This window comes from Oncorhynchus mykiss, chromosome 23 (genome assembly GCF_057628025.1).
Source record: "Oncorhynchus mykiss isolate SJ-2025 chromosome 23, ASM5762802v1, whole genome shotgun sequence".
Taxonomy (NCBI): domain Eukaryota; kingdom Metazoa; phylum Chordata; class Actinopteri; order Salmoniformes; family Salmonidae; genus Oncorhynchus; species Oncorhynchus mykiss.
This window is the reverse complement of record NC_143044.1, coordinates 34,902,255-34,929,187: the sequence shown is the minus strand read 5'-3', so window position 1 is coordinate 34,929,187 and position 26,933 is coordinate 34,902,255. Positions and strand designations below refer to the sequence as shown.

The 26,933-nt window shown below is 39.2% G+C and overlaps 1 protein-coding gene across 8 annotated transcripts in view; it reads left to right on the top strand.

The window, feature by feature from the left end:
- The window catches only part of LOC100301649 (calcium-activated potassium channel subunit alpha-1a), a 208,215-nt gene that overhangs the window by 133,000 nt on the left and 48,282 nt on the right, over positions 1–26,933 (top strand). For 4 of the 8 annotated variants that reach the window (XM_021581139.3, XM_090217362.1, XM_021581136.3 and 1 more), the window contains exons 6-18: positions 531–606; positions 4,151–4,226; positions 6,413–6,583; positions 9,049–9,140; positions 11,507–11,617; positions 12,176–12,281; positions 18,195–18,277; positions 18,556–18,625; positions 18,819–18,974; positions 19,289–19,398; positions 19,590–19,658; positions 20,741–20,827; positions 21,267–21,343. In XM_021581139.3, coding sequence (XP_021436814.1) covers positions 531–606; positions 4,151–4,226; positions 6,413–6,583; positions 9,049–9,140; positions 11,507–11,617; positions 12,176–12,281; positions 18,195–18,277; positions 18,556–18,625; positions 18,819–18,974; positions 19,289–19,398; positions 19,590–19,658; positions 20,741–20,827; positions 21,267–21,343 — 1,284 coding nt within the window. Of the gene's footprint in view, positions 1–530; positions 607–4,150; positions 4,227–6,412; positions 6,584–9,048; positions 9,321–11,506; positions 11,618–12,175; positions 12,282–18,194; positions 18,278–18,555; positions 18,626–18,818; positions 18,975–19,288; positions 19,399–19,589; positions 19,659–20,740; positions 20,828–21,266; positions 21,344–26,933 lie in introns of all 8 variants that reach the window. The other 4 variants (XM_090217363.1, XM_090217364.1, XM_090217365.1 and 1 more) reach the window with 2 other exon arrangements.

The following is a 26,933-nucleotide window of genomic DNA, read 5'->3' as shown; positions in this document are numbered from 1 at the left end:
GCAGATTTAAAAAACAAATGGCAACAAATTTGTGATTATTTGACGTAATGTGACTGTTGACCCATCTAACTAGGCCTGTCCACATGTCTTTGGTCCGACTAATCCAGGTTTTCATCTCTTGCTGTTTTCGATCTTTTAGTCCTTACGCCAGTGCTTTGTGACTTAGTTGTCTCCTGATATTAGCATTGTATTTATTTTCTCCAGAAGATTATTTGATGCAGAGTTTGTTGTTTTTAGTAAAAACAAAATATTCAGTTGCTGCTACTAGCTTCGTCGCTGCTGTTTTTGTTTTTTGAAAGGTCAACATTTTGGTTGTGCTTTTCCACTACTATTTTTGTTTATTTGAGAGGCCTTTCATTTTCTGTTAGTCATGAATCCATTGCAGCTTTTAAAAATGCATGAAGGATTCAAAGGTATGCAATTATGTTGGTGTCCTGTGTTTTTCCGGATTTACAGTGGGCGGTTTTATGTAAATAACATGCAAATAATTAACTCTGAATAACTTCTACTTTTATTTTTCTCTCACACAGGCTTGAGGTTTTTAAGGGCATTAAGGTTGATACAGTTCTCAGAAATCTTACAGTTTTTGAACATATTAAAAACAAGGTAAGTGCATTATTATTTTCTCCAACTTCACTGTATTCAATTTCAGTACAATTTGGTGTGTATTAATTCTAGTTAGTAGTATTCAAAGCATTTGCATGCACTATGTTATGACAATGTTTGTAATTCTGTCTATGTGATGAATATTGATACATTTACAATTATACAATACGCTCACAGGCTCTTCTAATACAGTGGCATTTTAATGTACAGTAGCTACTGCAAATTGTTAAATATAGAACCTCCTCTCAATTTAAAAAAACATATTATTGGAAACTAGTCAGCTGAGCTTGGCCTACTTTCAGTCTGGGTGGATTACTTGGGAACAGTTTGGTTTATTGCTGTCATATTTGGGGAATGAAAGAAGTTACCATATTATACTGTACTTCTGTGATAACAAGTAAATCATTTTTGTCACTTTTCAAAACTGAAATGGTAACATGTTAGGTATTGTTCTTTAGGATGTATAACATATCCTATATTCAATTTAATTTCGATATTTTTCATTGGAATTCCAAATTGTGCACATTTTCTGCTCTTTGAAACCTATTGGACAGCATGCCACATGATGAATTCTACAATTTACCCCACTGCTTAGAATTAAAGCTTGTGCTGCACAGATGTCAGAAAGAGCTTATAGCTCAACATTTTTTTTGAATAATCCCTAGACTCATTTACTGTAATGGAGGTAAGGCCAGAACAGAACAGAACACACAGTACATGAACGACCAGAACAATGCAAGTCACTGTAACATTACCTTAGAAATATACAGTTAACTGACTAAATTAAGGAAACACTTGAGTAAATGAGGATTCTGGCGACTCTGTTATGGTGTGGGGTATATTCTCCTGGCATGGTTCACTCAACCCCTTACAGCAGCATTTTCAAAACTCGGTCCTCAAGTTTATTTCTCCAAACACTACACAACTGATTGAAATTATCAAAAGTTGATATTTAGTTGATTATTTCAGCTGCGTAGTGGTAGGGCAAAAACCAAAGCGTGTACCCCTGGGGTACCAAGGACCGAGTTTGGGAAACCCTGCCTTAGAGGGCAAGGTAAACGTCAATAAATACACCGCCATTGTGAGTGGTCACCTTCAACCTATGGTGAATCATTTCTATCCTGATGGGCGTGGCCTCTTCCAGGATGACAATGACCCCATCCACAGGGCAATGGGGGTCACTGAATGGTTTGATGAGCCTGAAAACGATGTAAACCATATGCCATGGCTGTCTCAGTCACCAGATCTCAACCCAATTGAACACTTATGGGAGATTCAGGAGTGGTGCCTGAGATGGCGTTTTCCATCACCAAAACACCAAATGATGGAATTTCTCATGGAAGTACTGTATGGTGTTGCATCCCAACAATAGAGTTCCAGATATTTGTAGAATCTATGCCAAGGTGCATTGAAGCTGTTCTGGTTCAAGGGGCCCAATGCCTTATTAACACACTTTATGTTGGTGTTTCCTTTATTTTGGCAGATACCCGTATATACCTTAGGAACATTTATATTCACAGTTGATTCTGTATTGAAAAGTTAACGGCAATGAAAGCAAGTTTGTCATTAGTTTAACATTTAGGATTTTGAAATATTATTCCCAAAAACATTTTTACCAAGTTTTCGGTTTGTTGCTGTTACAGTGCCTTGCGAAAGTATTCGGCCCCCTTGAACTTTGCGACCTTTTGCCACATTTCAGGCTTCAAACATAAAGATATAAAACTGTATTTTTTTGTGAAGAATCAACAACAAGTGGGACACAATCATGAAGTGGAACAACATTTATTGGATATTTCAAACTTTTTTAACAAATCAAAAACTGAAAAATTGGGCGTGCAAAATTATTCAGCCCCCTTAAGTTAATACTTTGTAGCGCCACCTGTTGCTGCGATTACAGCTGTAAGTCGCTTGGGGTATGTCTCTATCAGTTTTGCACATCGAGAGACTGACATTTTTTCCCATTCCTCCTTGCAAAACAGCTCGAGCTCAGTGAGGTTGGATGGAGAGCATTTGTGAACAGCAGTTTTCAGTTCTTTCCACACATTCTTGATTGGATTCCGGTCTGGACTTTGACTTGGCCATTCTAACACCTGGATATGTTTATTTTTGAACCATTCCATTGTAGATTTTGCTTTATGTTTTGGATCATTGTCTTGTTGGGAGACTAATCTCCGTCCCAGTCTCAGGTCTTTTGCAGACTCCATCAGGTTTTCTTCCAGAATGGTCCTGTATTTGGCTCCATCCATCTTCCCATCAATTTTAACCATCTTCCCTGTCCCTGCTGAAGAAAAGCAGGCCCAAACCATGATGCTGCCACCACCATGTTTGACAGTGGGGATGGTGTGTTGCTTTTACGCCAAACATAACGTTTTGCATTGTTGCCAAAAAGTTCAATTTTGGTTTCATCTGACCAGAGCACCTTCTTCCACGTTTGGTGTGTCTCCCAGGTGGCTTGTGGCAAACTTTAACCGACACTTTTTATGGATATCTTTAAGAAATTGCTTTCTTCTTGCCACTCTTCCATAAAGGCCAGATTTGTGCAATATACGACTGATTGTTGTCCTATGGACAGAGTATCCCACCTCAGCTGTAGATCTCTGCAGTTCATCCAGAGTGATCATGGGCCTCTTGGCTGCATCTCTGATCAGTCTTCTCCTTGTATGAGCTGAAAGTTTAGAGGGACGGCCAGGTCTTGGTAGATTTGCAGTGGTCTGATACTCCTTCCATTTCAATATTATCGCTTGCACAGTGCTCCTTGGGGTGTTTAAAGCTTGGGAAATATTTTTGTATCCAAATCCGGCTTTAGACTTCTTCACAACAGTATCTCGGACCTGCCTGGTGTGTTCCTTGTTCTTCATGATGCTCTCTGCGCTTTTAACGGACCTCTGAGACTATTACAGTGCAGGTGCATTTATACGGAGACTTGATTACACACAGGTGGATTTATCATCATTAGTCATTTAGGTCAACATTGGATCATTCAGAGATCTTCACTGAACTTCTGGAGAGAGTTTGCTGCACTGAAAGTAAAGAGGCTGAATAATTTTGCATGCCCAATTTTTCAGTTTTTGATTTGTTAAAAAAGTTTGAAATATCCAATAAATGTTGTTCCACTTCATGATTGTGTCCCACTTGTTGTTGATTCTTCACAAAAAAATACAGTTTTATATCTTTATGTTTGAAGCCTGAAATGTGGCAAAAGGTCGCAAAGTTCAAGGGGGCCGAATACTTTCGCAAGGCACTGTACATAATATTGTAGGCTGAGCAGCTCAGACTGTAACCAGTTATCATCCATTATCCCAAAGGATGTTCTTCAGACAAAATCACCATTAGGCACTTATACAGCAATTACTGCTTTGTGATATGTAATGTTTTGGCACTGTTTTGACATAATAGTTCAAGTTAGTGTTACCAATTATTCATTATGTTATCAAAAGGGCATCCTTTACTGGTGTTCTTCTTTTGAACTCACACAAGGCAGGTCTTTTTTTGTTGAACACTAGCATTGTTAATTGATATTGTCTGGCTCTCTTGTTTTCAATAGCAATTCCATAAAACTGGTGAACTTATGTTCAATCTTCATAAGTACATGGCTAACAGCGGCAGGCTTCATACATCTGGTAAGTCACAGAAAGCCATAAAGGCAAAACAGAAGGACTAAGTACTGTATTATGGTAAATACTCGTTGTGTCTTTGGCTATGCCGGATTAAGTGATATGACATGCTATTTTATAAAATCCTTTCTCTGTAATTAATATTACCTGATTGAGCTAATCATGTAAATGTAACTAGAAAGTCGGGGGACCACAAAATAATATTTATAGAGCAGTTATCTTCCGAATAAACTCTTAAAGACCTAGTAATATTTTACATCAATAGCAGTCAATATTAATCGTCACCTTATTTCAGTCTCATCTGAAAGTTGTAAGTTCTTGGTTATCTTCACGAACCCTGGCTAACGAGTTGAATCAGCAATACAAAATTGGGTTTAATTATTTATTTACTAAATACCTAACTAATCACACAGAATTACGTATACACAGAATGGATCGTACCTTGATTACAAATGATGTCATAAAGGAAAACGTCCCTGGCGGACAGAACAGATATGACAGCTGGTTACACAAAGAAAAAGGGGGGTTGGGTTTAGGTGAAAGAGCGGGAAGACTGAAGAACAAAGGGAGAAGCGATGTCTCTCGTAAATACAGGATCTTATGCATTCTAAAATACCGCCCATTTGGAAAAGGAAAATGCAATTAATATTTACTCTGAGCTACTCTTCAATAGGTTGGTGGTAGATGGAAGGCCGTGTTGCCCAACAGAGTCCTTTGTCCTTTTGTCCTCTCCTAGCCCGGTTTACAGCGGCCACTGCTAACTCAACGGCTAGGAGGTATCACTTCTTTAGCGAATAAGAGTTCAAAGTTCATACGATTCACAACCAAAGCTCACGCTGAGGTTGGCTTAGTTCTGTAGTTATTATCTGAACCCTTCTGTCATCGGCATGTCATCCTAATGTACTCGGAACAGCAAGTTATATTGTCGTCAACGCTTTATATAGGAAGGGAGAGGAGGGCGTGTTTCATAGTTTATAACCAATGTCTCTTCACGTGGGTGGGCCACTGAGTCGGGTCTAATTCACTCATGAAAACCCAGTTCTCACATTTTAGAAGCTACGATCACATTTCATCCCCTCCCAAATAATTTCATATTCAAACATTTAAATTGCACAACAATTCCATGTGAATCTGATAACTACAATGTGTAGACTTTCCACTGTACCGTTTGTCATCCTATCATTGATGAGAATGTCTCAGATGACAACCGAACTGACATCATATTAATTAAGTACCAATGCATATGTTCACTTGGTTGGATTACCAAAATATGGTTCATTTCCACTCACCTTCTGATGTTCCCAGAATCTCTGTTGAACAAAGGCTTTTCAAGAGTCTCTCTGTAGAGTCAAGAGAGAGGGAAGGGAGAAAGGTATTTATGGGTGGGTCATAAACCTTACCCACAGGCCAACGTCATGACAACAGATAGGTGGACATAATGTTAAGTAAAGCATTGTACAACCTAGCCCCTACAAGTATTCCTCACTTGATGGATGATATAACTGTGGAATATTTTCAGGTCTGTTTTTAAATGAGCAGGACCACTAAATGGTGGCATGGTAATTGCTTCTGAAAATGTGAAAGTTTATTACGGTTCTGAGAACAGTAAATAATTGATACGGTGTGACTAAGTGAATAAGTCCGTAAGTAAACAATAAAGTAAATAATGAAGTGGCAGTGTCCAAAATCTGTCTTGGTTACTACTTACTAAAACTGCATACTGTGTACTAATCGTACTACATACTATTTGGAATGTATTGTTAAGTAAAAACGAATGCAGTTTTCAAACAAATATCAGCATACTAGGCTCATCCTACTGAGAATGCGGCATCTAATGCGCAAATTGCATTGATTCCTGACATTTGTTCATGTTGCTACAGCACGTACCCTCAGCTGATTGTCAGCTGTTGTCAAACACATGTGGACGATTCTATTCCTCAAAAGTATGCAACAAATTTACTAAATGAAACTGAAATGAGTATGATATCCTGGCATTTAAACCATACTAAATTTTCTACATTTCACATACTATAAAACTTTTTTCACTTACCCAAAATGCCTACTCTTTAGAATACAAGTATGGGTATTCGGAGACGGCCATTGAGTAAGTATGTAAGCAAGTCAGTAAGTTGTAATACAATGCTCTTCATGTTCCTCTCTGTCAATATCCGTTATTGTGACCTCTGTTCTAGGTGGAAAACTCAGGGGATCCTTGGGAAAACTTCCAAAATTCCCAAGCACTTTCCTACTGGGAATGTGTCTACTTACTCATGGTTACTATGTCCACTGTGGGCTATGGAGACGTGTATGCAAAAACCACCCTGGGACGACTTTTCATGGTCTTCTTCATCCTTGGTGGTTTGGTAAAAATCCCTCTCTTATTTAATTTACTCCTAACCTGCTTCCGTCCTTCATCCATACGATCACACCTGCAATCATCATGATTCATGTCCCTGTTGCTGCTACCAACAGCTGGAAAGTCTTTGCACTTCAATGCCTGTTAAAATCAAAGCTCCATTGTTGTCTTGTAGTTGTTTTTTGTGGCAGTTTGTTACCCATGGCAGTTTATTGTCAAATGTATTATTATTTGTAAGTATTATACGCCTATAATATTTATTATATAATAATTGTACTGAAGGTATATACATGTATATTTATTATTATTATATAGTTTTATTGCATTTCTATATTTTTCAAACCGAGTAAGATTTGTTTTCTAATGGTTCGCAACGTTAACTAAAGTAATGTGCGGTTTCAGGTGACCCAATCCTTGAGCTTCCCCTTCCCCAAATTCCAACAAACACAGTGAAAGGAGTGATCTATAGACCAGCTTGATGATTAACATGGCACAACAGTGTATGCCAGTAACACCCATTGATACACAACAGTCAGTTAGCATGATATGCAACCAAAACCATTGAACTTTTAATATGTTAATTTGACTTGATCATTTGTATTTGGGGTAACAATGGAAGAAGGCTTAGTGTGTACATTAGTACAGTACTACTACAATAGTTTGGAGGTTCAAGGGTTGCTGAAAGTCCTCTATTATCCTTTATCTCTGGACATTGTACCTGAGTATTTTCAGAGTGACATTAACAATATGACGCGTCACTCTCCTACCCAGGTTTATATACGTTCATGTAAGTTATATAGTTTATATAAATGTATACAATATATAAGTTATATATAAGTTGTATATACTGTCAAGTCAAATGTAAGTATGCACAAGGCTTCAAATCTATAGGATTGACATAATTCAGGTAATTTTTCAGCAATTTAATGAATTGATCCAATTTGCAGCTATGTTACATTGGGTTGTACTATTCAAATCAACCTGGCATAAGTGTTTGTTGGACAAAACATGGCATATAAGGTTTTTTTCTTCCTTTTTATTATTTTAAACGTTTTCTTTTCAATCACAGCTTGACATACAGATATAGTCAACTGTAATTTTTTACTGCTTTTTCCTAAATAAATATCCGTAAAAGCTGGTTAAGTTAAATATTCCTGTCATTTTTTTCTTCTTCGTTGCTTATCATACCTTTTTTTTTCTCAAATCTGAATATGATAACCTTTACATAATTTCAGATTGTGTTATAACTTTTACTGTAGTGTAGTAATCTAACTTTGTCTGAGTGTACAAAACACTAAGAACGCCTTCCTAATATTGAGTTGCACCCCCCTTTGCCCTCAGAATAGCCTCAATTTGTCGGGGAATGGGCTCTACAAGGTGTCCAAAGTGTTCCACAGGGATGCTCAGCCTGGTCTCACAGACTAGATGTAACATAGTAAATGTAAATCTGAGACATATGGTTACGTAAAACAGATGGTTTCTTAAGGCAAAAATGAAAGTAGGTTGTGAGTTCAAATCTCATCATGGAAAACCTTAGCATTTTAGCTAATTAGCAACTTTTCAACTACATACTACTTGTTATCTACTTTGCATGTTAGCAAACCCTTCCCTTAAACCTAACCTTAACCGTTTTAGCTAACTACCTAACCTTAACCCAAAACCATAACCCCTAGCCTAGCTAACGTTAGCCAGCTACCTAACATTAGCCACCTAGCTAGAATTTGTAACATATCATATATTTTGGAAATTATATCAGACGAATTGGGTGACGGACATCCACAAATTAATACATACCATATGAAACGTAACATATCATACTATTATACAGAATAATACAAAATGCTCTGACACCAGGTTGGGATGCTGGCCCATGTTCACTCCAATGCTTCCCATTAGTTGTGTCAAGTTGCCTGGATGTCCTTTCGGTGGTGTAACTTTCTTGATACACATGGGAAAATGTTATGTGTGAAAAACCCAGCAGCGTTGCAGTTCTTGACACAAACCAGTGGGCCTGGTACATACTACCACATAATACCCCGTTCAAAGGCACTTACATTTTTTATTTTGCCCATTCACCCTTAGAATGGCACACATACACAATACATGTTTTAATTGTCTCAAGGCTTATAAATCCATCTTTAACCTGTTTCCTCCTCTTCATCTACACTGATTGAAGTGGATTTAACACATGACATCAATAAGGGATCATAGCTTTCACCTGGACTCACCTGGTCAGTCTATCATGGAAAAAGCAGGTGTTCCTAATATTTTGTGCACTCAGTGTGTAACCTACCTTATCCAGAACAAGACTTTTTTTTTTTTTACATTTTCTATTCACTTTTTGTTTCTCTATTAATTTTTCTATAAAATAAATAATTTTACGGATATCTTTTAAGCAAAAATAGACGCACAGCTCTCTCTTTTGCGTATCTTTTCTTTAGTATTTTCTTCTGTCTCCTATCTTCTCCTTAGGCCATGTTTGCGAGCTACGTCCCTGAAATCATAGAGTTAATAGGAAACCGCAAGAAATATGGTGGTTCCTATAGTGCGGTTAATGGGAGAAAGTAAGTATTACTGGGAGGCTCTACTGCCTCTGCCGCAGTAGAACCATCCTCTGCATGCCCTTTTTTTTTTTCTGTTCCATGCATGTAGGCCATGTTTGCTCGCTACGTGCCAGAAATTGCTGCTCTCATCCTTAATCGGAAGAAATACGGAGGGAGTTATAACTCAACACGAGGCAGAAAGTAAGTCAAACAAATATACAAAACAAAAATTATTCTAAAAAGTGTGGTTTTGGTGTGAATACTCAAGTCCCCCTCTCCTAAAGTGGGGTACCAGTAATTATCCAGAAATGATTGATATTAATACTTTTATACATTTTGGGGAAAAAAGTCATACTGGTGACTGGAGAGCTTGGCCATGAAAGCTTACGCTATTGCTTTGTACTGGTATTTGTGTGCTAGCTGTCATTGCTTCTTATAATGAATACATGTTTTTTTGTGATGTGTCAAATGTATTATTTGCTATACTGTATGCTTGAGTGTTTTACTTGCTTATTTACTAGAACACTTACATGTTTGTGCCTGTGTTTTGTGTTTGCCAATCATATGCATCTTGCCACCCACCACAAAGTAGTTTTTGTTTTTATTATCTTTTTTACAGTCAAGACTGATTGCAGCTATAGCTGTAGTACCTTTACAGTATTTAAAAATACATTTTGAACATTATGTCTTATATCTTGGTGACAGAGATGATGTCATAGAAAATTCTGCACAATAGCAAAAGAGTGTCCTGAGAAACTACATTAAGGGATTACCTGCAGTTAAATAATCAGCTATTTTAAATATAATTATCTTCCAGATCATTTGAAATGCGGTTACCTTTTACATCTGCTTCGTCCACACATGATCTTGCATGTTCCTTGCATGCTTTTAGTTAGTTATCTTTTAGCCTTTTATATTTAGCCTTTCATTTCCTGTTTTGTCTCTTCTGGATTATGTATTTTTTGTCTGGTACCACCAGTTCATTTTATTTTTCCAAGCCCTGCTACATTCCTGGCCTTAATCTTCAGTCAGACCTACACCCTAAGGCCCAAACACATAATCAATGCATGGATCACACTGAAATTCAAGTTAAAAACATGTTTCTTAAGGTACAATAGGATTCTGCCCTAAATCCTGCTTCCACCCTCTGAACAAACTTTGATTTCTCTTGGCTCGCTTTTAGAATTTTGTTTTGTTTACTTTTTTCTGTTGAATTTTTTTACTTGGATTTAGTCCAGTCTCTATAACTGTGTTTTGGCCATTTATTCCCTCTTTCCTTCTGCATGCTGATGTATCTGTATTTCTGTTTCAAGTGATTCATATCATTATGTCTCAGTTTTACTGTCAATGCATTTTAATACCTTTTCCATCTACAAATATAAATATAGCATCTCTGTAAAAAAAATTAAAAATAATAATATAAAGTAAATATGATACAATAATTAACAAATGTAATAATAATTATTTCACACGTACGAATTGGAAATTAATTTTTTGCATATCCAACTTCCACAGAGTGGGTTTTCCCTGGAGCAATTAGGGTTAAGTGCCTTGCTCAAGGGATTTTTCACCTAGTCGACTTAGGGAATTGAACCAATGACCTTCCAGTTTCTGGCCCAACACTCCCAACCGCTAGGCTATATGCAGTCCCAAACTCTAATAAGATACAATATTAAAGAGGTATTTCAAAACAATGTACAGTATGTGAGTTGTCAGTATGTTGTCAGTATGTTTTCCAAACCAATTGGTTTGGAAAATGCCCTTCTTAAACCCATCCTGAGTTCATCTGACGATGAAGCGTTATCTCACAATCCTGCATGTACTATCCTGTAGCAGGGATACAGTCTGTCGGAAAACTTCCCTCACGTGGAGGCAAGATGTCTCTAGCTAAAGATAAGCTCTTTCCTGGATTGTACAATGTAGTAATCACATCATAATCGCCAACAAAGGACACTCATCCTTTTTAATCTGTTACTGGGAATCCAGAACATGCTCAGCTCTGTGATCTCTCCTGTCTTTCAGGCACCACATAGGACTAAAGAGCTCTTACTGACACCTGTTCACATAAAAAATGGACTCCTGTTCATCACAGAACATGTACAAACCAGGGAGAATTATGAATTTTTGGGGGAAGTTAACAATGGGCTGACAGTGTTCATTTTCTACACAGAAACCACATTTTTGAGGTCCTTTTTTATTGACTATACTGTGGTGTGGACAACACTTTTTTGTCAGATCCAACTTATAATTTCATTTTATTTTCAGAATCAAGAAGGAATGTGACACTGACATCTATCAGTAGTTTATCAGCGTCTTCATTTTGGCTGCAGCTTTTAGCAAACCATAGCTTAAATCTTATGACTATTCCTGGATCTTATTTCCTATAGGCACATCGTGGTCTGTGGTCATATAACACTTGAAAGTGTATCCAACTTCCTTAAAGACTTCCTACACAAGGACAGGGATGATGTCAATGTAGAAATTGTTTTTCTCCATAAGTAAGTGTACCATGTTTTTTCCTTACACTTTACAGGCCAGTTTCCAGGACCCAGATTAAACCTAGTCCTGGACTAAAAACCATACTCAATGGGAAATTGAAAGTGTGTTTAATTCCACGACTATGTTTAATCTGGGTCTGGAAAAATGGCCCCAAAACTCATAACAATACTGAGTGTTTCAGAGAAGGAAAGGCGATAGCAGCTCCCAAAAAATGACTCCCAACAACCTTTCGGGAACTGCCACCACCTTTCCTTTTTTTGGAATACTCAGACTCTACAATGACTATATCCTAAAAAGCACCCAGATCCATGGAAACCGTTGGTAGCGCTGGGCCTGCCCGGTACACCAGCATACTACTTATAGCAATACATTAGAATAAATGACATTTCAAATACTACACAATAAATTGCACTTTGATTTGCTGAGGAGACGAGACCTCACTCAGCCCCCTAACATTAACACATAGGTCGCTCTCCTGTCTGTCCCAGTACTAAACCGAATCTTGAGGTGAAGTGGAGGCCCTGGTTAACATTAACAAACTCTACTTTGTGTCCCAGTATTTCCCCTAATCTTGAGCTGGAAGCCTTGTTTAAACGCCACTTCACCCAGGTGGAGTTCTACCAGGGATCTGTTCTCAACCCACATGACCTGGCCAGAGTCAAGGTAACTGGCCTGTTTTAATGAGTATTAACCTGACTTATTTCTTTCAGCTACTAATGGAGAAAAGGGCCTTGACAGTCCAACTCTTCAATAAGTTTTCCCGGTCCTTGTTGTATAAGAACATTTGGTCACACTTTACAATATGGTAACCTTTTATAATGCGTTTACAAGGGTTTATGTGTATATATATATATATACTACCGTTCAAAAGTTTGGGGTCATGTAGAAATGTCCTTGTTTTTGAAAGAAAAGCACATTTTTTGTCCATTAAAATAACATCAAAATGATCAGAAATACAGTGTAGACATTGTTAATGTTGTAATCGACTATTATAGCTGGAAACAGCTGATTTTAAAGGAATATCTACATAGGTGTTCAGAGGCCCATTATCAGCAACCATCACTCCTGTGTTCCAATGGCACGTTGTGTTAGCTAATCAAAGTTTATCATTTTAAAAGGCTAATTGATCATTAGAAAACCCTTTTGCAGTTACGTTAGCACAGCTGAAAACTGTTGTCCTGATTAAAGAAGCAATAAAACTGGCCTTCTGTAGACAAGTTGAGTATCTGGAGCATCTGCATTTGTGGGTTCGATTACAGGCTCAATATGGCCAGAAACAATGAACTTCCTTCTGAAACTCGTCAGCCTATTCTCATTCTGAGAAATGAAGGCTATTCCATGCGAGAAGTTGCAAAGAAACTGAAAATCTTGTACAACGCTGTGTACTACTCCTTTCACAGAACAGCGCAAACTGGCTCTAACAAGAATAGAAAGAGGAGTGGGAGGCCCCGGTGCACAACTGAGCAAGAGGACAAATACATTCCTCACAAGTCCTCAAATGGCCCGCAAAGCACCCGTCTCAACGTCAACAGTGAAGAGGCGTCTCCGGGATGCTGGCCTTCTAGGCAGAGTTGCAAAGAAAAAGCCATATCTCAGAGTGGCCAATAAAAATAAAAAATGAAGATGAGCAAAGAACACAGACAGAGGAACTCTGCCTAGTAGGTTTGTCAAAAAGTTTGGACACACCTATGTAACGGATGTGAAACGGCTAGCCTAGTTAGCGGTGCGCACTAAATAGCGTTTCAATCGGTGACGTCACTTGCTCTGAGACCTTGAAGTAGTAGTTCCCCTTGCTCTGCAAGGGCTGCTGCTTTTGTGGAGCGATGGGTAACGATGCTTCGTGGGTGTCAGTTGTTGATGTCTGCAGAAGGCCCCTGGTTCGCGCCCGGGTATGGGCGAGGGGACGGTATAAAGTTATACTGTTACATTGATGCTGTTGACCCGGATTACTGGTTGCTGCGGAAAAAAAAGGAGGAAGGTCAAAAGGGGGGTGAGTGTAACGGATGTCAAATGGCTAGCTTAGTTAGCGGTGCGCGCTAAATAGCGTTTCAATCGGTGACGTCACTTGCTCTGAGACCTTGAAGTAGTAGTTCCCCTTGCTCTGCAAGGGCCACGGCTTTTGTGGAGCGATGGGTAACGATGCTTCGTGGGTGTCAGTTGTTGATGTGTGCAGAAGGCCCCTGGTTTGCGCCCGGGTATGGGCGAGGGGACGGTCTAAAATTATACTGTAACACCTACTCGTTCAAGGGTTTTTCTTTATTTGTACTATTTTCAACATTGTAGAATAATAGTGAAGACATCAAAACTATGAAATAACACATATAGAATCATGTAGTAACCAAAAAAGTGTTAAACAAATCCAAATATATTTAATATTTGATAGCCACCTTTTTCTTTGATGACAGCTTTGCACACTGTTGGCATTCTCTCAACCAGCTTCACCTGGAATGCTTTTCCAACAGTCTTGAAGAGTTCCCACATACAGTTGAAATCGGAAGTTTACATACACTAAGGTTGGAGTCATTAAAACTCGTTTTTCAACCACTCCACAAATTTCTAGTTTTGGCAATTTGGTTAGGACCACTACTTTTTCCAACAATTGTTTACAGGCAGATTATTTCACTTATAATTCACTGTATCACAAGTCCAGTGGGTCAGAAGTTTACATACAATAATTTTACTGTGACTTTAAACAGCTTGGAAAATTCCTGAAAATGATGTCATGGCTTTAGAAGCTTCTGATAGGCTAGTGGACATCATTTGAGTCAATTGGCGGTTTACCTGTGGATGTATTTCAAGGCCTACCTTCAAACTCAGTGCCTCTTTGCTTGACATCATGGGAAAATCTAAAGAAATCAGCCAAGACCTCCACAAGTCTACTTCATCATTGGGAGCAATTTCTAAATGCCTGAAGGTACCACGTTCATCTGTACAAACAATAGTACACACGTATAAACACCATGGGACCATGCAGCCGTCATACCGCTCAGGAAGGAGTCTGTCTCCTAGAGATGAACGTGCTTTGGTGCGAAAAGTGCAAATCAATCCCAGAACAACAGCAAAGGACCCTGTGAAGATGCTGGAGGAAGCAGGTGCAAAAGTATCTATATCCACAGTAAAACAAGTCCTATATCGACATAACCTGAAAGGCCGCTCAGCAAGGAAGAAGCCACTGCTCCAAAACCACCATTAAAAAAGCCAGACTATGGTTTGCAACTGCACATGGGTACAAAGATTGTACTTTTTGGAGAAATGTCTTCTGGTCTGACCATAATGACAATCGTTATGGTTGGAGGATAAAGGGGGAGGCTTGCAAGTCGAAGAACACCATCCCAACCATGAAGCAAGGGGGTGGCAGCATCATGTTGTGGGGGTGCTTTGCTGCAGGAGGGACTGGTGCACTGCACAAAACAGATGGTATCATGAGGTAGGAAAATGATGTGGATATATTGACGCAACATTTCAAGACATCAGTCAGTTAAAGCTTGGTCGCAAATGGGTCTTCCAAATGGACAATGACCCCAAGCATACTTCCAAAGTTATGGCTTACGGACAACAAAGTCAAGGTATTGGAGTGGCCATCACAAAGCCCTGACATCAATCTCATAGAACATTTGTGGGCAGAACTGAAAAAGCGTGTGAGCAAGGAGGCCTACAAACCTGACTCAGTTACACCAGCTCTGTCAGGAGGAATGGAACAAAATTCACCCAACTTATTGTGGGAAGCGTGTGGAAGGCTACCTGAAATGTTTGACCCAAGTAAAAAAAATTTAAAGGCAATGCTACCAAATACTAATTGAGTGTATGTAAACTTCTGACCCACTGGGAATGTGATGAAATGAATTAAAGCTGAAATAAATCATTTTCTCTACTATTATTCTGACATTTCACAATCTTAAATTAAAGTGGGGATGCTAACTGACCTAAGACAGGGAATTTTTACTTGGATTAAATGTCAGGAATTGTGAAAAACTGAGTTTAAATGTATTTGGCTAAGGTGTATGTAAACTTCCGACTTCAACTCTGTGCTGAGCACTTGTTGGCTGCTTTTTCTTCACTCTGCCGTCCAATTCATCCCAAATCACCTCAAATGGTCTTCTAGGCAGAGTTCCTCTGTTCGGTGTCTGTGTTCTTTTGCCCATCTTAATCGTTTATTTTTATTGGCCACTCTGAGATATGGCTTTTTCTTTGCAACTCTGCCTAGAAGGCCGGCATCCCGGAGTCACCTTTTCACTGTTCAAATCAAAGTATATTTGTCATGTGCGCCGAATACCGTGAAATGCTTACTTACAGGCTCTAACCAACAATGCAAAAAAAAGGTATTAGGTGAACAATCGGTAAGTAAAGAAATAAAAACAACAGTAAATAGACAGTGAAAAATAACAGTAGCGAGGCTATATACAGTAGCGAGGCTATAACAGTAGCAAGGCTATATACAGACACCGGTTAGTCAGGCTGTTTGAGGTAGTATGTACATGTAGATATGGATAAAGTGACTATGCATATATGATGGACAGAGAATAGCAGTAGCGTAAAAGAGGGGTTGGCAGGTGGCGGGTGGTGGGACACAATGCAGATAGCCCCGGTTAGCCAATTTGTGGGAACACTGGTTGGTCGGGCCAATTGAGGTAGTATGTACGACTAAAGTGACTATGCATATAAGATTAACAGAGAATAGCAGCAGCGTAAAAGAGGGGTTGAGGGGACACACAATGCAAATAGTCTGGGTAACCATTTGGTTACCTGTTCAGGAGTCTTATGGCTTGGGGGTAAAAACTTTTGAGATGCCTTTTTGTCCCTGACTCCGGTACCGCTTGCCATGCGGTGGTAGAGAGAACAGTCTATGACAATTTTTAGGGCCTTCCTCTGACACCGCCTGGTGTAGAGGTCCTGGATGACAGGCAGTTTAGCCCCAGTAATATACTGGGCCGTATGCACTACCCTCTATAGTGCCTTGCAGTCGGAGGCCGATCAATTGCCGTAGCAGGCAGTGAAGCAACCAGCAACCAGATGCTCTCGATGTTGCAGCTTTAAAACCGTTTGAGGATCTCAGGAACCATGCCAAGTCTTTTTAGTTTCCTGATGGGGAATAGGCTTTGTCGTGCCCTCTTCACGACCGTCTTGGTGTGTTTGGACCATTCTAGTTTGTTGGTAATGTGGACACCAAGGAACTTGAAGCTCTCAACCTGCTCCACAACAGCCCCGTCGATGAGAATGGGGTGTGCTCGGTCCTCCTTTTCCTGTAGTCCACAATCATCTCCTCAGTCTTGCTTACTTCGAGGGATAGGTTGTTATTTTGTCACCACCTGGACAGGTCTCTGACCTCCTCCCTAACGGCTGTTGACGTTGAGACTGGTGTTTTGCGGGTATTATTTAATGAAGCTGCCATTTGAGGACCTTGTTTCTCAAACTAGACACTCTAATGTACTTGTCCTCTTGCTCAGTTGTGCACCGGGGCCTCCCACTCCTCTTTCTATTCTGGTTAGAGCCAGTTTTCTCTGTTCTGTGAAGGGAGTAGTACACAGCATTGTATTTCAAAAGGTTTTTGTAATCATCAATTAGCTTTTTAAAATGATTAACTTGGATTAGCTAGTATAATGTGCCATTGGAACACAGGATTGATGGTTGCTGATAATGGGCCTCTGTAAGCCTATGTAGATATTCCATAAAGAAATCAGTTGTTTCCAGCTACAATAGTCATTTACAACATTAACAATGTTTACACTGTATTTCTGACCAATTTGATGTTATTTTAATGGACAAAAAATGTTGCTTTTCTTTAAAAAACCTGGACTTTTCTAAGTGACCCCAAACCTTTGAACGGTATTGTGTATATTGTATTTTTTACTGTCAAACATTCATTGAGACATAATTTAGCAGCCAGGTAAGTTATTGGCTGTGCCTGAAATCTGTGCTGCTTACTACACACTAAAACGGCATAATATTAACAAATATTACTACATTAGAAGGTCTGTTTCTAGTAAAATCGAATGCAGTAAGCAACAAATATCAGCATCCTAGGCTCATCCATACTGAGAATGCATATTATTACCGTCATTCACTCATTTTGGGTACAGCGTGAAACCATATCTGATTATCAGCTGTTGTCAAACACACGTGGGTCTCGAAAGACTAATCTCTTCCTCAATAGTGTGCAGTGAATTTTACTAGTTGAAAAGCCAACATGAGTATGACATCCTGGCATTTAAAGCATACAACATTTTGGGAATTTCACATAGTATAACATTTTATATTTTCGTAAAACCCACAATGCCAACTATTTAGTATGGGTATTCGGACACAGCTATTGATATCTATAAAGGGTAAATATACTTTGACTGAAGTTAGAAATTAACGCACGGTGACGTACAATGCTGTTCATAGCTCTGAGTGAATGCAGTTATGATTTCTAGTGTCTCTACAGATGGAGCACCTGGGTGGTTGGCATCAGTCTAATGTCCTAAGTCTATCTGCCTCCCAAATGCCACCCTATTCCCCTACGTACAGTAGTGCACGACTTTTGACCAGTGTCTGTATAGAGTCAGGTCTTATGTTTCTGTCATCTCCCGCCCTCAGATAGAGTCAGCAGACGCCTGTTTGATCCTAGCTAATAAATACTGTGCAGACCCTGATGCTGAGGATGCCTCCAACATCATGAGGTACAGAAACAACTTAACCAAGCTGTGTTGTATAACTGTGTATTGGAAATATGGAAATGTATTCTGATATACAAAAGTTATTCCATTTTCTATCACCTTGATAAATTACGCAAGTACAGTATGCTTGAGAGCACGTGAAAATGTATTCTGGAGAAATGCATTGATAATACATACCAATGTCTAACCTCAAGTTCCCTAAGCAAGAAACCTGTGTTACTACTACTGTGTCCTAGATTTGTTAGATGGGTCTTAAGTTGTTTCTTGTAACAATATTTCAGGGTGATATCCATCAAGAACTACCACCCAAAAATCCGAATCATTACCCAGATGTTGCAGTACCACAACAAGGTGTGTACAGTACAAACCCTTCAGAGTGCTACTTATTACACTGTGTCATTGAACTCCAGCGGAGGCAGGCGAACATGAGTTCTCTACTGATGCTCTTCCTGCACCTCCCTTGTATAGAAGGGTTGCAAAATTCAGGAAATGTATGAGAATTTTAGAACCTTAATCTCGCTCCACCTTTCCTGTGTGTCCCCAGGCCCACCTTTTGAACATTCCCAGTTGGAACTGGAAGGAGGGTGACGATGCCATTTGCCTGGCTGAGCTGAAGCTGGGCTTCATAGCACAGAGCTGTCTGGCTCAGGGCCTGTCCACCATGCTGGCCAACCTCTTCTCCATGAGGTCCTTCATCAAGGTACTCGTTAGGGAGAGCCAAAAAGACTGTAATCGTTAGGTCGTCCGTTTAAATCCGTCTCGAAGGACCAGGAAGAGCCAGAGATATTGAACTAACATTATTCTACTTTTCCACAGCCTTTAGTACAGTAATGTTCACACGTTGTCTGACTGGATTTGCATTTTCAGAATACTTGTCTTATATTTAAGTATACACCATACAGTACAGACACTCTTAAAGTGTTATTTGCTTTATGGTCACTTTATGCGAGTGAAATATGTTCATGATAAAATACTGTACCTTTGCAAGCCATGTTTTATCTGTTATTGTTTCAGATTGAAGAGGACACGTGGCAGAAGTATTACCTGGAAGGAGTAGCCAATGAAATGTACACTGAGTATCTGTCTAGTGCCTTTGTGGGCTTATCCTTCCCGACCATTTGTGAGTAAGTATGACCCTCTTTTCTGAAGTACCCTACTATATCAAGTATATTCTCTCTCCCCCTCTAACTTTTTATTTTTCCTCTCTCTCATCCCTCTCCCTCCTTTTCTTTCTCTACGTCTGTCTGTCTGTCTCTCTCCTACTCATCCCTTTGATTGTGTATAAATATTTCTGATTTTGAATGCTCCTCTCTAGACTCTGCTATGTGAAGCTGAAGCTGCTACTGATTGCTATCGAGTACAAGTCTGATATAAGGGAAAGCAGGTAAAGTTCACTGTGTTGTACATTGCCAATTGTACAATGTGATGTTTGTCAGAAATTGTATTGTAAAAATAACGTTGAACCAAGTCATATGCAGCACAGTACAGGATGTCCATTTTCCAGATCTTTACATGCAAACCTCAATATCCAGTCTTCAATGACAATACAGCTGTCCTGACTTTGATCTATTGTAATGGATTTCAACTTCAACTTAATACACAGTACTCATCACTAATTGACACAGATAGTTTACAAAGTTTGACAAAGAAAGTGGTATGCCCCCGACATCCATATTCTTTATTTTTTACCTTCAATACTTTCAAACACACCCACAGTCATCCATGTCGCATTTGTTATTCAGATTTGTATTCATATTTATAGTTGGATGTTTCCACCATTCCATTTCAGATTACTGTTTGATGTGTATGCAGGTGTGAAATTATGCAATTAACTTTTATTTTATTACAGCATGGCTGGTGTTCTTGGCCAAATTACTGTCACAGTCTCAGTGGAAAAGAAACATCAATGACTCCTTTCCATCTAAAATCATTGCCATGTACTATCTTAACCTAATTACTGAGGATTGATGTGGCGTGTATGTTCCTCTTAAAGAGCCAGTGCTTGTTTACTGAACCATCAGGTTCATACAAATGGCCTGATCGCCCCAAATCTGTTTGTGCTGTTTGTACACAAACAGTTCTGGGGTGATCTGGCTAGTTAGTATACAAGCATCTTCCCAGCTGACAAAGCTGGTTGAAATGGTGTCATTACAACCTGTTTTGGCCACTGGTTTAGCTCTGAGGATTCTCATATTGTCCCTTCCATTCTCTATAGGTGGAGGTTCTCTAATCATTACTTGTCACTGTTTAATTATCATTGGGTGATGGCAGCTATTTTATAATACCAGTGACACCTGCATTTGTTTTTAGCTTGATTCCCAGGAACTTCAGTACCTCACCAACCCGTGTTTGTCCGAAAGGCGTACCTTGTGTCCCATTCCTTGTGATTAGTGCATTAGGATGTTAAATGTAACTGAAAGATTCTCCTCATTGACGACCATGTATATTTGTTTGTATTGACAACAGCACCCTCATCAACCCTGGGAACCATGTGAAGATGCAGGAAGGAACCCTGGGGTTCTTTATCGCCAGCGATGCCAAAGAAGTAAAGAGGTATGTAAATGTTTCGAGTTTCAAGTTTTAATGTCACATGCACAAGTACAGTGAAATACTTTTCTTGCAAGCTTTAAACCCAGCAATGCAGTAATCAATAACAGTGTAATACTAAAAATAACAAGGTAGAATAAAAACACATGAGATATAAAAATAAGAAATAAGAAGAACACGATGAGGTAAGTAAGTATAGTATATACAGGGTCAGTTCCAGTACCATATTTCCAATGTGCAGGGATAGTGGAGTGATGGAGGTAAATATGTACAGGGGTAAGGTGACTAGGCATCAGGATAAAATATACTGCAAATGTAGGAAAATGTACATAATTGCCTCTGTTAGAAGAGACAGAAAGCCTACAAATACAGTTTGATATCAAACTACTGTATGTTCAATTACTCTTGGACTTGCTGATGATTTAATACTATGCTGTTTTCTTAGGGCACTTTTTTACTGCAAAGCTTGTCACGATGACATCACAGATCCCAAAAGGATAAAGAAATGTGGATGCAAACGATGTAAGTATTTATTTACTGTTCTTTAATTAATAAAAATATATATTGAGCTGTGTCTTTAATGCACAGGCATATTTTAATATGCATATGTAGATACTGTATAAAACTGTGCCTTACGCCTCGATCACACCTACTTTGTTGTTGTGCAAAATGGTACGCAGCATCCTCTGGATATGTGGCAAACAAAAGTTCAACATTCAATCTCTGATACCGTTTCTGTTAAGCCGTCTACGCATACAGTTTGACCCATACAGTTTGACCCATACACTTTGACACATACAGTTTGACCCATACAGTTTGACCCATACACTTTGACACATACAGTTTGACCCATACAGTTTGACCCATACAGTTTGACACATACAGTTTGACACATACACTTTGACCCATACACTTTGACCCATACACTTTGACCCATACACTTTGACACATACACTTTGACACATACACTTTGACACATACACTTTGACACATACACTTTGACCCATACAGTTTGACCCATACAGTTTGACCCATACAGTTTGACCCATACAGTTTGACCCATACACTTTGACCCATACACTTTGACCCATACACTTTGACCCATAGACTTTGACACATACACTTTGACCCATACAGTTTGACCCATACAGTTTGACCCATACACTTTGACCCATACACTTTGACCCATAGACTTTGACACATACACTTTGACACATACACTTTGACACATACACTTTGACACACACTTTGACGCATACATTCAATAAATCCAACGTATGCACCACACATAACGCACTGCAACTGCCTCTTCAATGTAAGGCTGCAAGGCAAACGCATCGTTACGTTGGAAATGAATGTACTTCTGGTGTACCAAAATGCAATGACGCTGTCGGTGTGACCGAGGTGTTAGTTATTTTTTTACATAAAAGATATTTGAACAATGTGTATACTGGACATGTATTATACTGTACTGCATGTTCTACTATACACATTTCTATAATTATTAGATATTATTCATGTACAATAACTACCAAAGTTGTTGAATAAACACCTCTTCAGATGCCCGTTGACAGGTATTTGTTTAGAGGTTTGAGCAGAGCCCAACATTAACATAAACATTATAGCGTCACTACATTGCCTGTGTCACATGTGACACCCTGTTCCCTTTATAGTGCACTACTTTTGACCCATAGAACTGTGGTCAAAAGTAATGCCTTATATTGGGAAAAGGATGCCATTTGGAACAAAGCCACGATCTACATAGCCATTTGTCTAAACCAGTTATGTCCTTTATTAATAATCCACAGGATAAAACCCTGTAACCTCTGCCTCAGGAAAGGCCATATGATCACTTTAAACAAGCATTCAGTGCACAAATAACTGTGTACAGAAAATTAATAAAGTGTCATTTGGGCTAACTCTCAATTTACACTTTATTCCCTATATATTGCACTACGTTTGACCAGATCCCACAGGGCCCTGGTCATAAGTAGTGGACACAATAAGGAATAGGTGGCCATTTGGGTCGCATATTTATTCATATTTAATGTAGCACTCAATAAAGAGAATGAGGATATAGAAACATATAGCCTGGTCCCAGATCTGTCATGTTTGGCATTACAATGACTATAGAAGTTGGCAAAACAATCTGAACAGATCTGGGACCAGTCATGACAACAACAAAAACAGTGTGATCTGTCTTAAATCTGTTTTTATTTTCTCCTTTCAAGATTTCAAACAGGCTTCTTCTATATTGTGCCTTGTTTAAAGAGGCTTGTCTCATATAACTTTGATGACCATATCTACTGACGCTAATGTTTGATGTATTCTCTTTCTGCTGCCTTGGAACATGAAACAATGTTTTAACTGTTCACGTATAGTGCTCTATTGTGAGTAATATAGGTGCCCTACCCCTACCCTCCGTAGTACAGCCTGCTACCCTTGAGTTCGATCTTTTTTGTTATTGTTGAGTGTACTGCACATGTTGCATGTGGCGATGGTGGACACTTCTGCCTGCATCCTTCACGTTCACTCACATCTCATTTGCACGCTATACTCTCAGGTCAAGGAGAACACAAAAAACGTGATGATTGGTAGATTTGTCGACCCTATACATTAGGGTAGATACCCGTCAACCTTAAGTATTTGATGAAGCCAAATATACAATGTAGCCTTAACGAGTCCAATTACATAACAATTCTTTTTCCTGTGGTACAAGAGAAAAAAAGACTGTGCTAGTTAGTACCAATTATATATATGTTTTGTCCCTGTAAGGAACCCTTTTTTGGCCTTTTTACATCAGTTCTTCGAATAACTCTTGGTATAACCATATGTATAGTTCTTAATTACATTGACAGAATCAGAGGATTCTTCATTACACTGTTCAACATTTTCTAGCTACTGGTTGCAGTGAAAATTCAGTAAATATTCAAAAAGTGACTGTATTTTTAGAGCTTGTTTCAGGTATTATTGCTGTAAGGGACAGTTTGCTGCTTTATTCTGATTTACTTTGGAGTGAACCAAAGATGGCGTCGAAGAACATGGTTGACGTTTTACATTCTCCCAACCAAATGGGCTGTTATGATAGTTTTTTGGGGTTTGTGTAACTTATTGTTTTTACTTATTGTGTACATAATGTTGGTGCTACTGTCCCTTCTGACCGAAAATAACTTCTGGGCATGAGAACAGTGATTACTCACCGCGGACTGGAAGAAACTTTTTCCTTTAACGAGTCCGACGAGAAGGATATCTTGCTTTCACTGGAACAGGCCCAGATCCTCGCCTCCTTCTGAGAGTCCGTAGGTGAGTGAGTAAACCCCCACTGTCATCCGTTCTTCTTGCTAACGTGCAATCATTGGAAAATAAAATTGATGACCTACGATTAAGATTATCCTACCAACGGGACATCAAAAACTGTAACATCTTATGTTTTACGTGACGTGACTGAACGACGATACGGATAATATAGAGCTGGCTGGATTTTCCATGCACCTGCAGAACAGAGATGCTACCTCTGGTAAGACGAGGGGTGGGGGTGTGTGTCTATTTGTCAATAACAGCTGGTGCGCGATGTCTAATATTAAAGAAGTCTTAAAGAAGTACCTTATGATAAGCTGTAGACCACACTATCTACCAAGAGAGTTCTCATCTATATTATTCGTAGCCGTCTATTTACCACCACAGAACGAAGCTGGCAATAAGACCGCTCTCAACCAACTCTATAAGGTCGTAAGCAAAGAAGAAAATGCTCACACAGAAGCGGTGCTACTAGTGGCCGGGGACTTTAATGCAGGCAAACTTTTGCCAAATATGTGCAACCAGAGGGAAAAAAATCCTAGACCACCTTTACTCCACACACAGAGATGCATACAAAGCTCTCCCCCGCACTTCATTTGGCAAATCTTACCATAATTCTATCCTCCTGATTCCTGCTTACAAGCAACATCTAAAGCGGGTGTACCAGTGACCAGTGACTCGCACAATACGGAAGTGGTCAGATGACGCGGATGCTACACTACAGGACTGTTTTGCTAGCACAGACTGGAATATGTTCCGGGATTCATCCAATGGCATTGAGGAGTACACCATCTCAGTCATCGGCTTCATCAATAAGTGCATCGACGACGTCGTTCCCATAGTGACTTTACGTACATATCCGAACCAGAAGCCATGGATTACAGGCAACATCCGCATTGAGCTAAAGGCTAGAGCTGCCGCTTTCAAGGAGTGGGAGATTAATCCAGACGCTTATAAGGAATCCCGCTATGCCCTCAGACGAACCATCAAACAAGTCAAGTGTCAATACAGGATTAAGATTGAATCCTACTACAATCGGAATAAGAATGTGTTCCTAACTGACTTGCCTAGTTAAATAAAAAGGTATAAAAATGTATAAATATAAAAAAATATAATAATAATAATAAATAAAAAAATCGGCGCACAAAAATACCGATTTCTGATTGTATGCTCGTCGGATGTGGCAGGGCTTGAAAACTATTAAGGACTACAAAGGGAAACCCAGTCGCAAGCTGCCCAGTGACGCGAGCTAAATGCCATTTGTGCTCGCTTCGAGGCAAGCAACACTGAAGCTTGCATGAAAGCATTAGCTGTTCTGGACGACTGTGTGATAACGCTCTTAGTAGCCGATGTGAACAAAACCTTTAAACAGGTCAACATTCACAAAGCTGCTGGGCCAGACGGATTACCAGGACATGTACTCAAAGCATGCGCAGACCAACTGTCAAGTGTCTTCACAGACATTTTCAACCTCTCCCTGAACGAGTCTGTAATACCAACATGTTTCAAGCAGAACACTATAGTCCCTGTGCCCACGAAAATGAAGGTAACTTGCCTAAATGATTACGGCCCTGTGGCATTCACATCGGTTGCCATGAAGTGCTTTGAAAGGCTGGTTATGGCTCACATCAACAGCATCTTCCCGGAAACCCTAGACCCACTCCAATTTGCATACCGCTCCAACAGATCTACAGCTGACGCAATCTCAATCGCACTCCACACTGCCCTTTCTCACCTGGACAAAACTAACACCTATGTGAGGATGCTATTCATTGCGGCAGGTAGCCTAGTGGTTAGAGCGTCGGACTAGTAACCGAAAGGTTGCAAGATCGAATCCCAGAGCTGACAAGGTAAAATTCTGTCGTTCTGTCCCTGAATCAGGCACTTAACCCACTGTTATTGGGCCTAAATCTCAGCTTTGTTAAATAAACAATCGAAGAAAAACTATTATATTTATCATAGTGATTCAGGTGTGACGTTAAAACAGAATAATATGCCCCACCAACATTAGACAGCAATACAGAAAACCCTCAAATTGCTGAAATACTGTAAGTAAATGAAGTAAATGAAATGAGTAAATTAAATCAATGATGAGTGCAGAGATGTATTATAGGTAATGAATATGTATGGAAATGACTTTGTGGCGCAACAGAAAGGTCAGTGTACTTAAATTCCAGAGTTTGTCTGTTCAACAACCAGGTGGGGTCATACTTTAGCTAAACAGCAATAACACATTCAATTGCATGTGATCACTAATGTGAAGTGTTCCAAAAACAAAAAAATTCACGTGAAAAGTCACATGATGTGTTCCAAAAACATGTTTTCACATTTTCACATGTGGAATGTCACAAGTGAAGTGTTCCAAAAAACATATTTTCACATGTTAAATGTCACGTGAGGGTGTTACAAAAAAAAAAAAATTCACATGTATTTACATGTAAAATGTCATGTAAAGAGTTCCGGAAACACAGGTTTTCACATGATCATACATGTGAAATGCCACATGTGAATTGTTCCAAATCCATGTTTTCACAAGTAGAATGTCACATAAAGTGTTCCAAAAACACAGGTTTTTAAATGTAAAATATGAAAACACAGATTTTCACATGATTTCACATGTGAAATGTCACGTGACATGTGTATCAAAAACACAATTTCAGATGATTTCAAATGTCAAATGTCACGTGAAGTGTTCCAAAAACACGTTTTCACATGTGAAGTGTTTCAAAAACACCTTTCAACATGATTTCACATAAATTAGCTTGCCATTCCTCACTTTAAACGTAGAGGATACTTGTTTAGGTGTGCTTTTGGG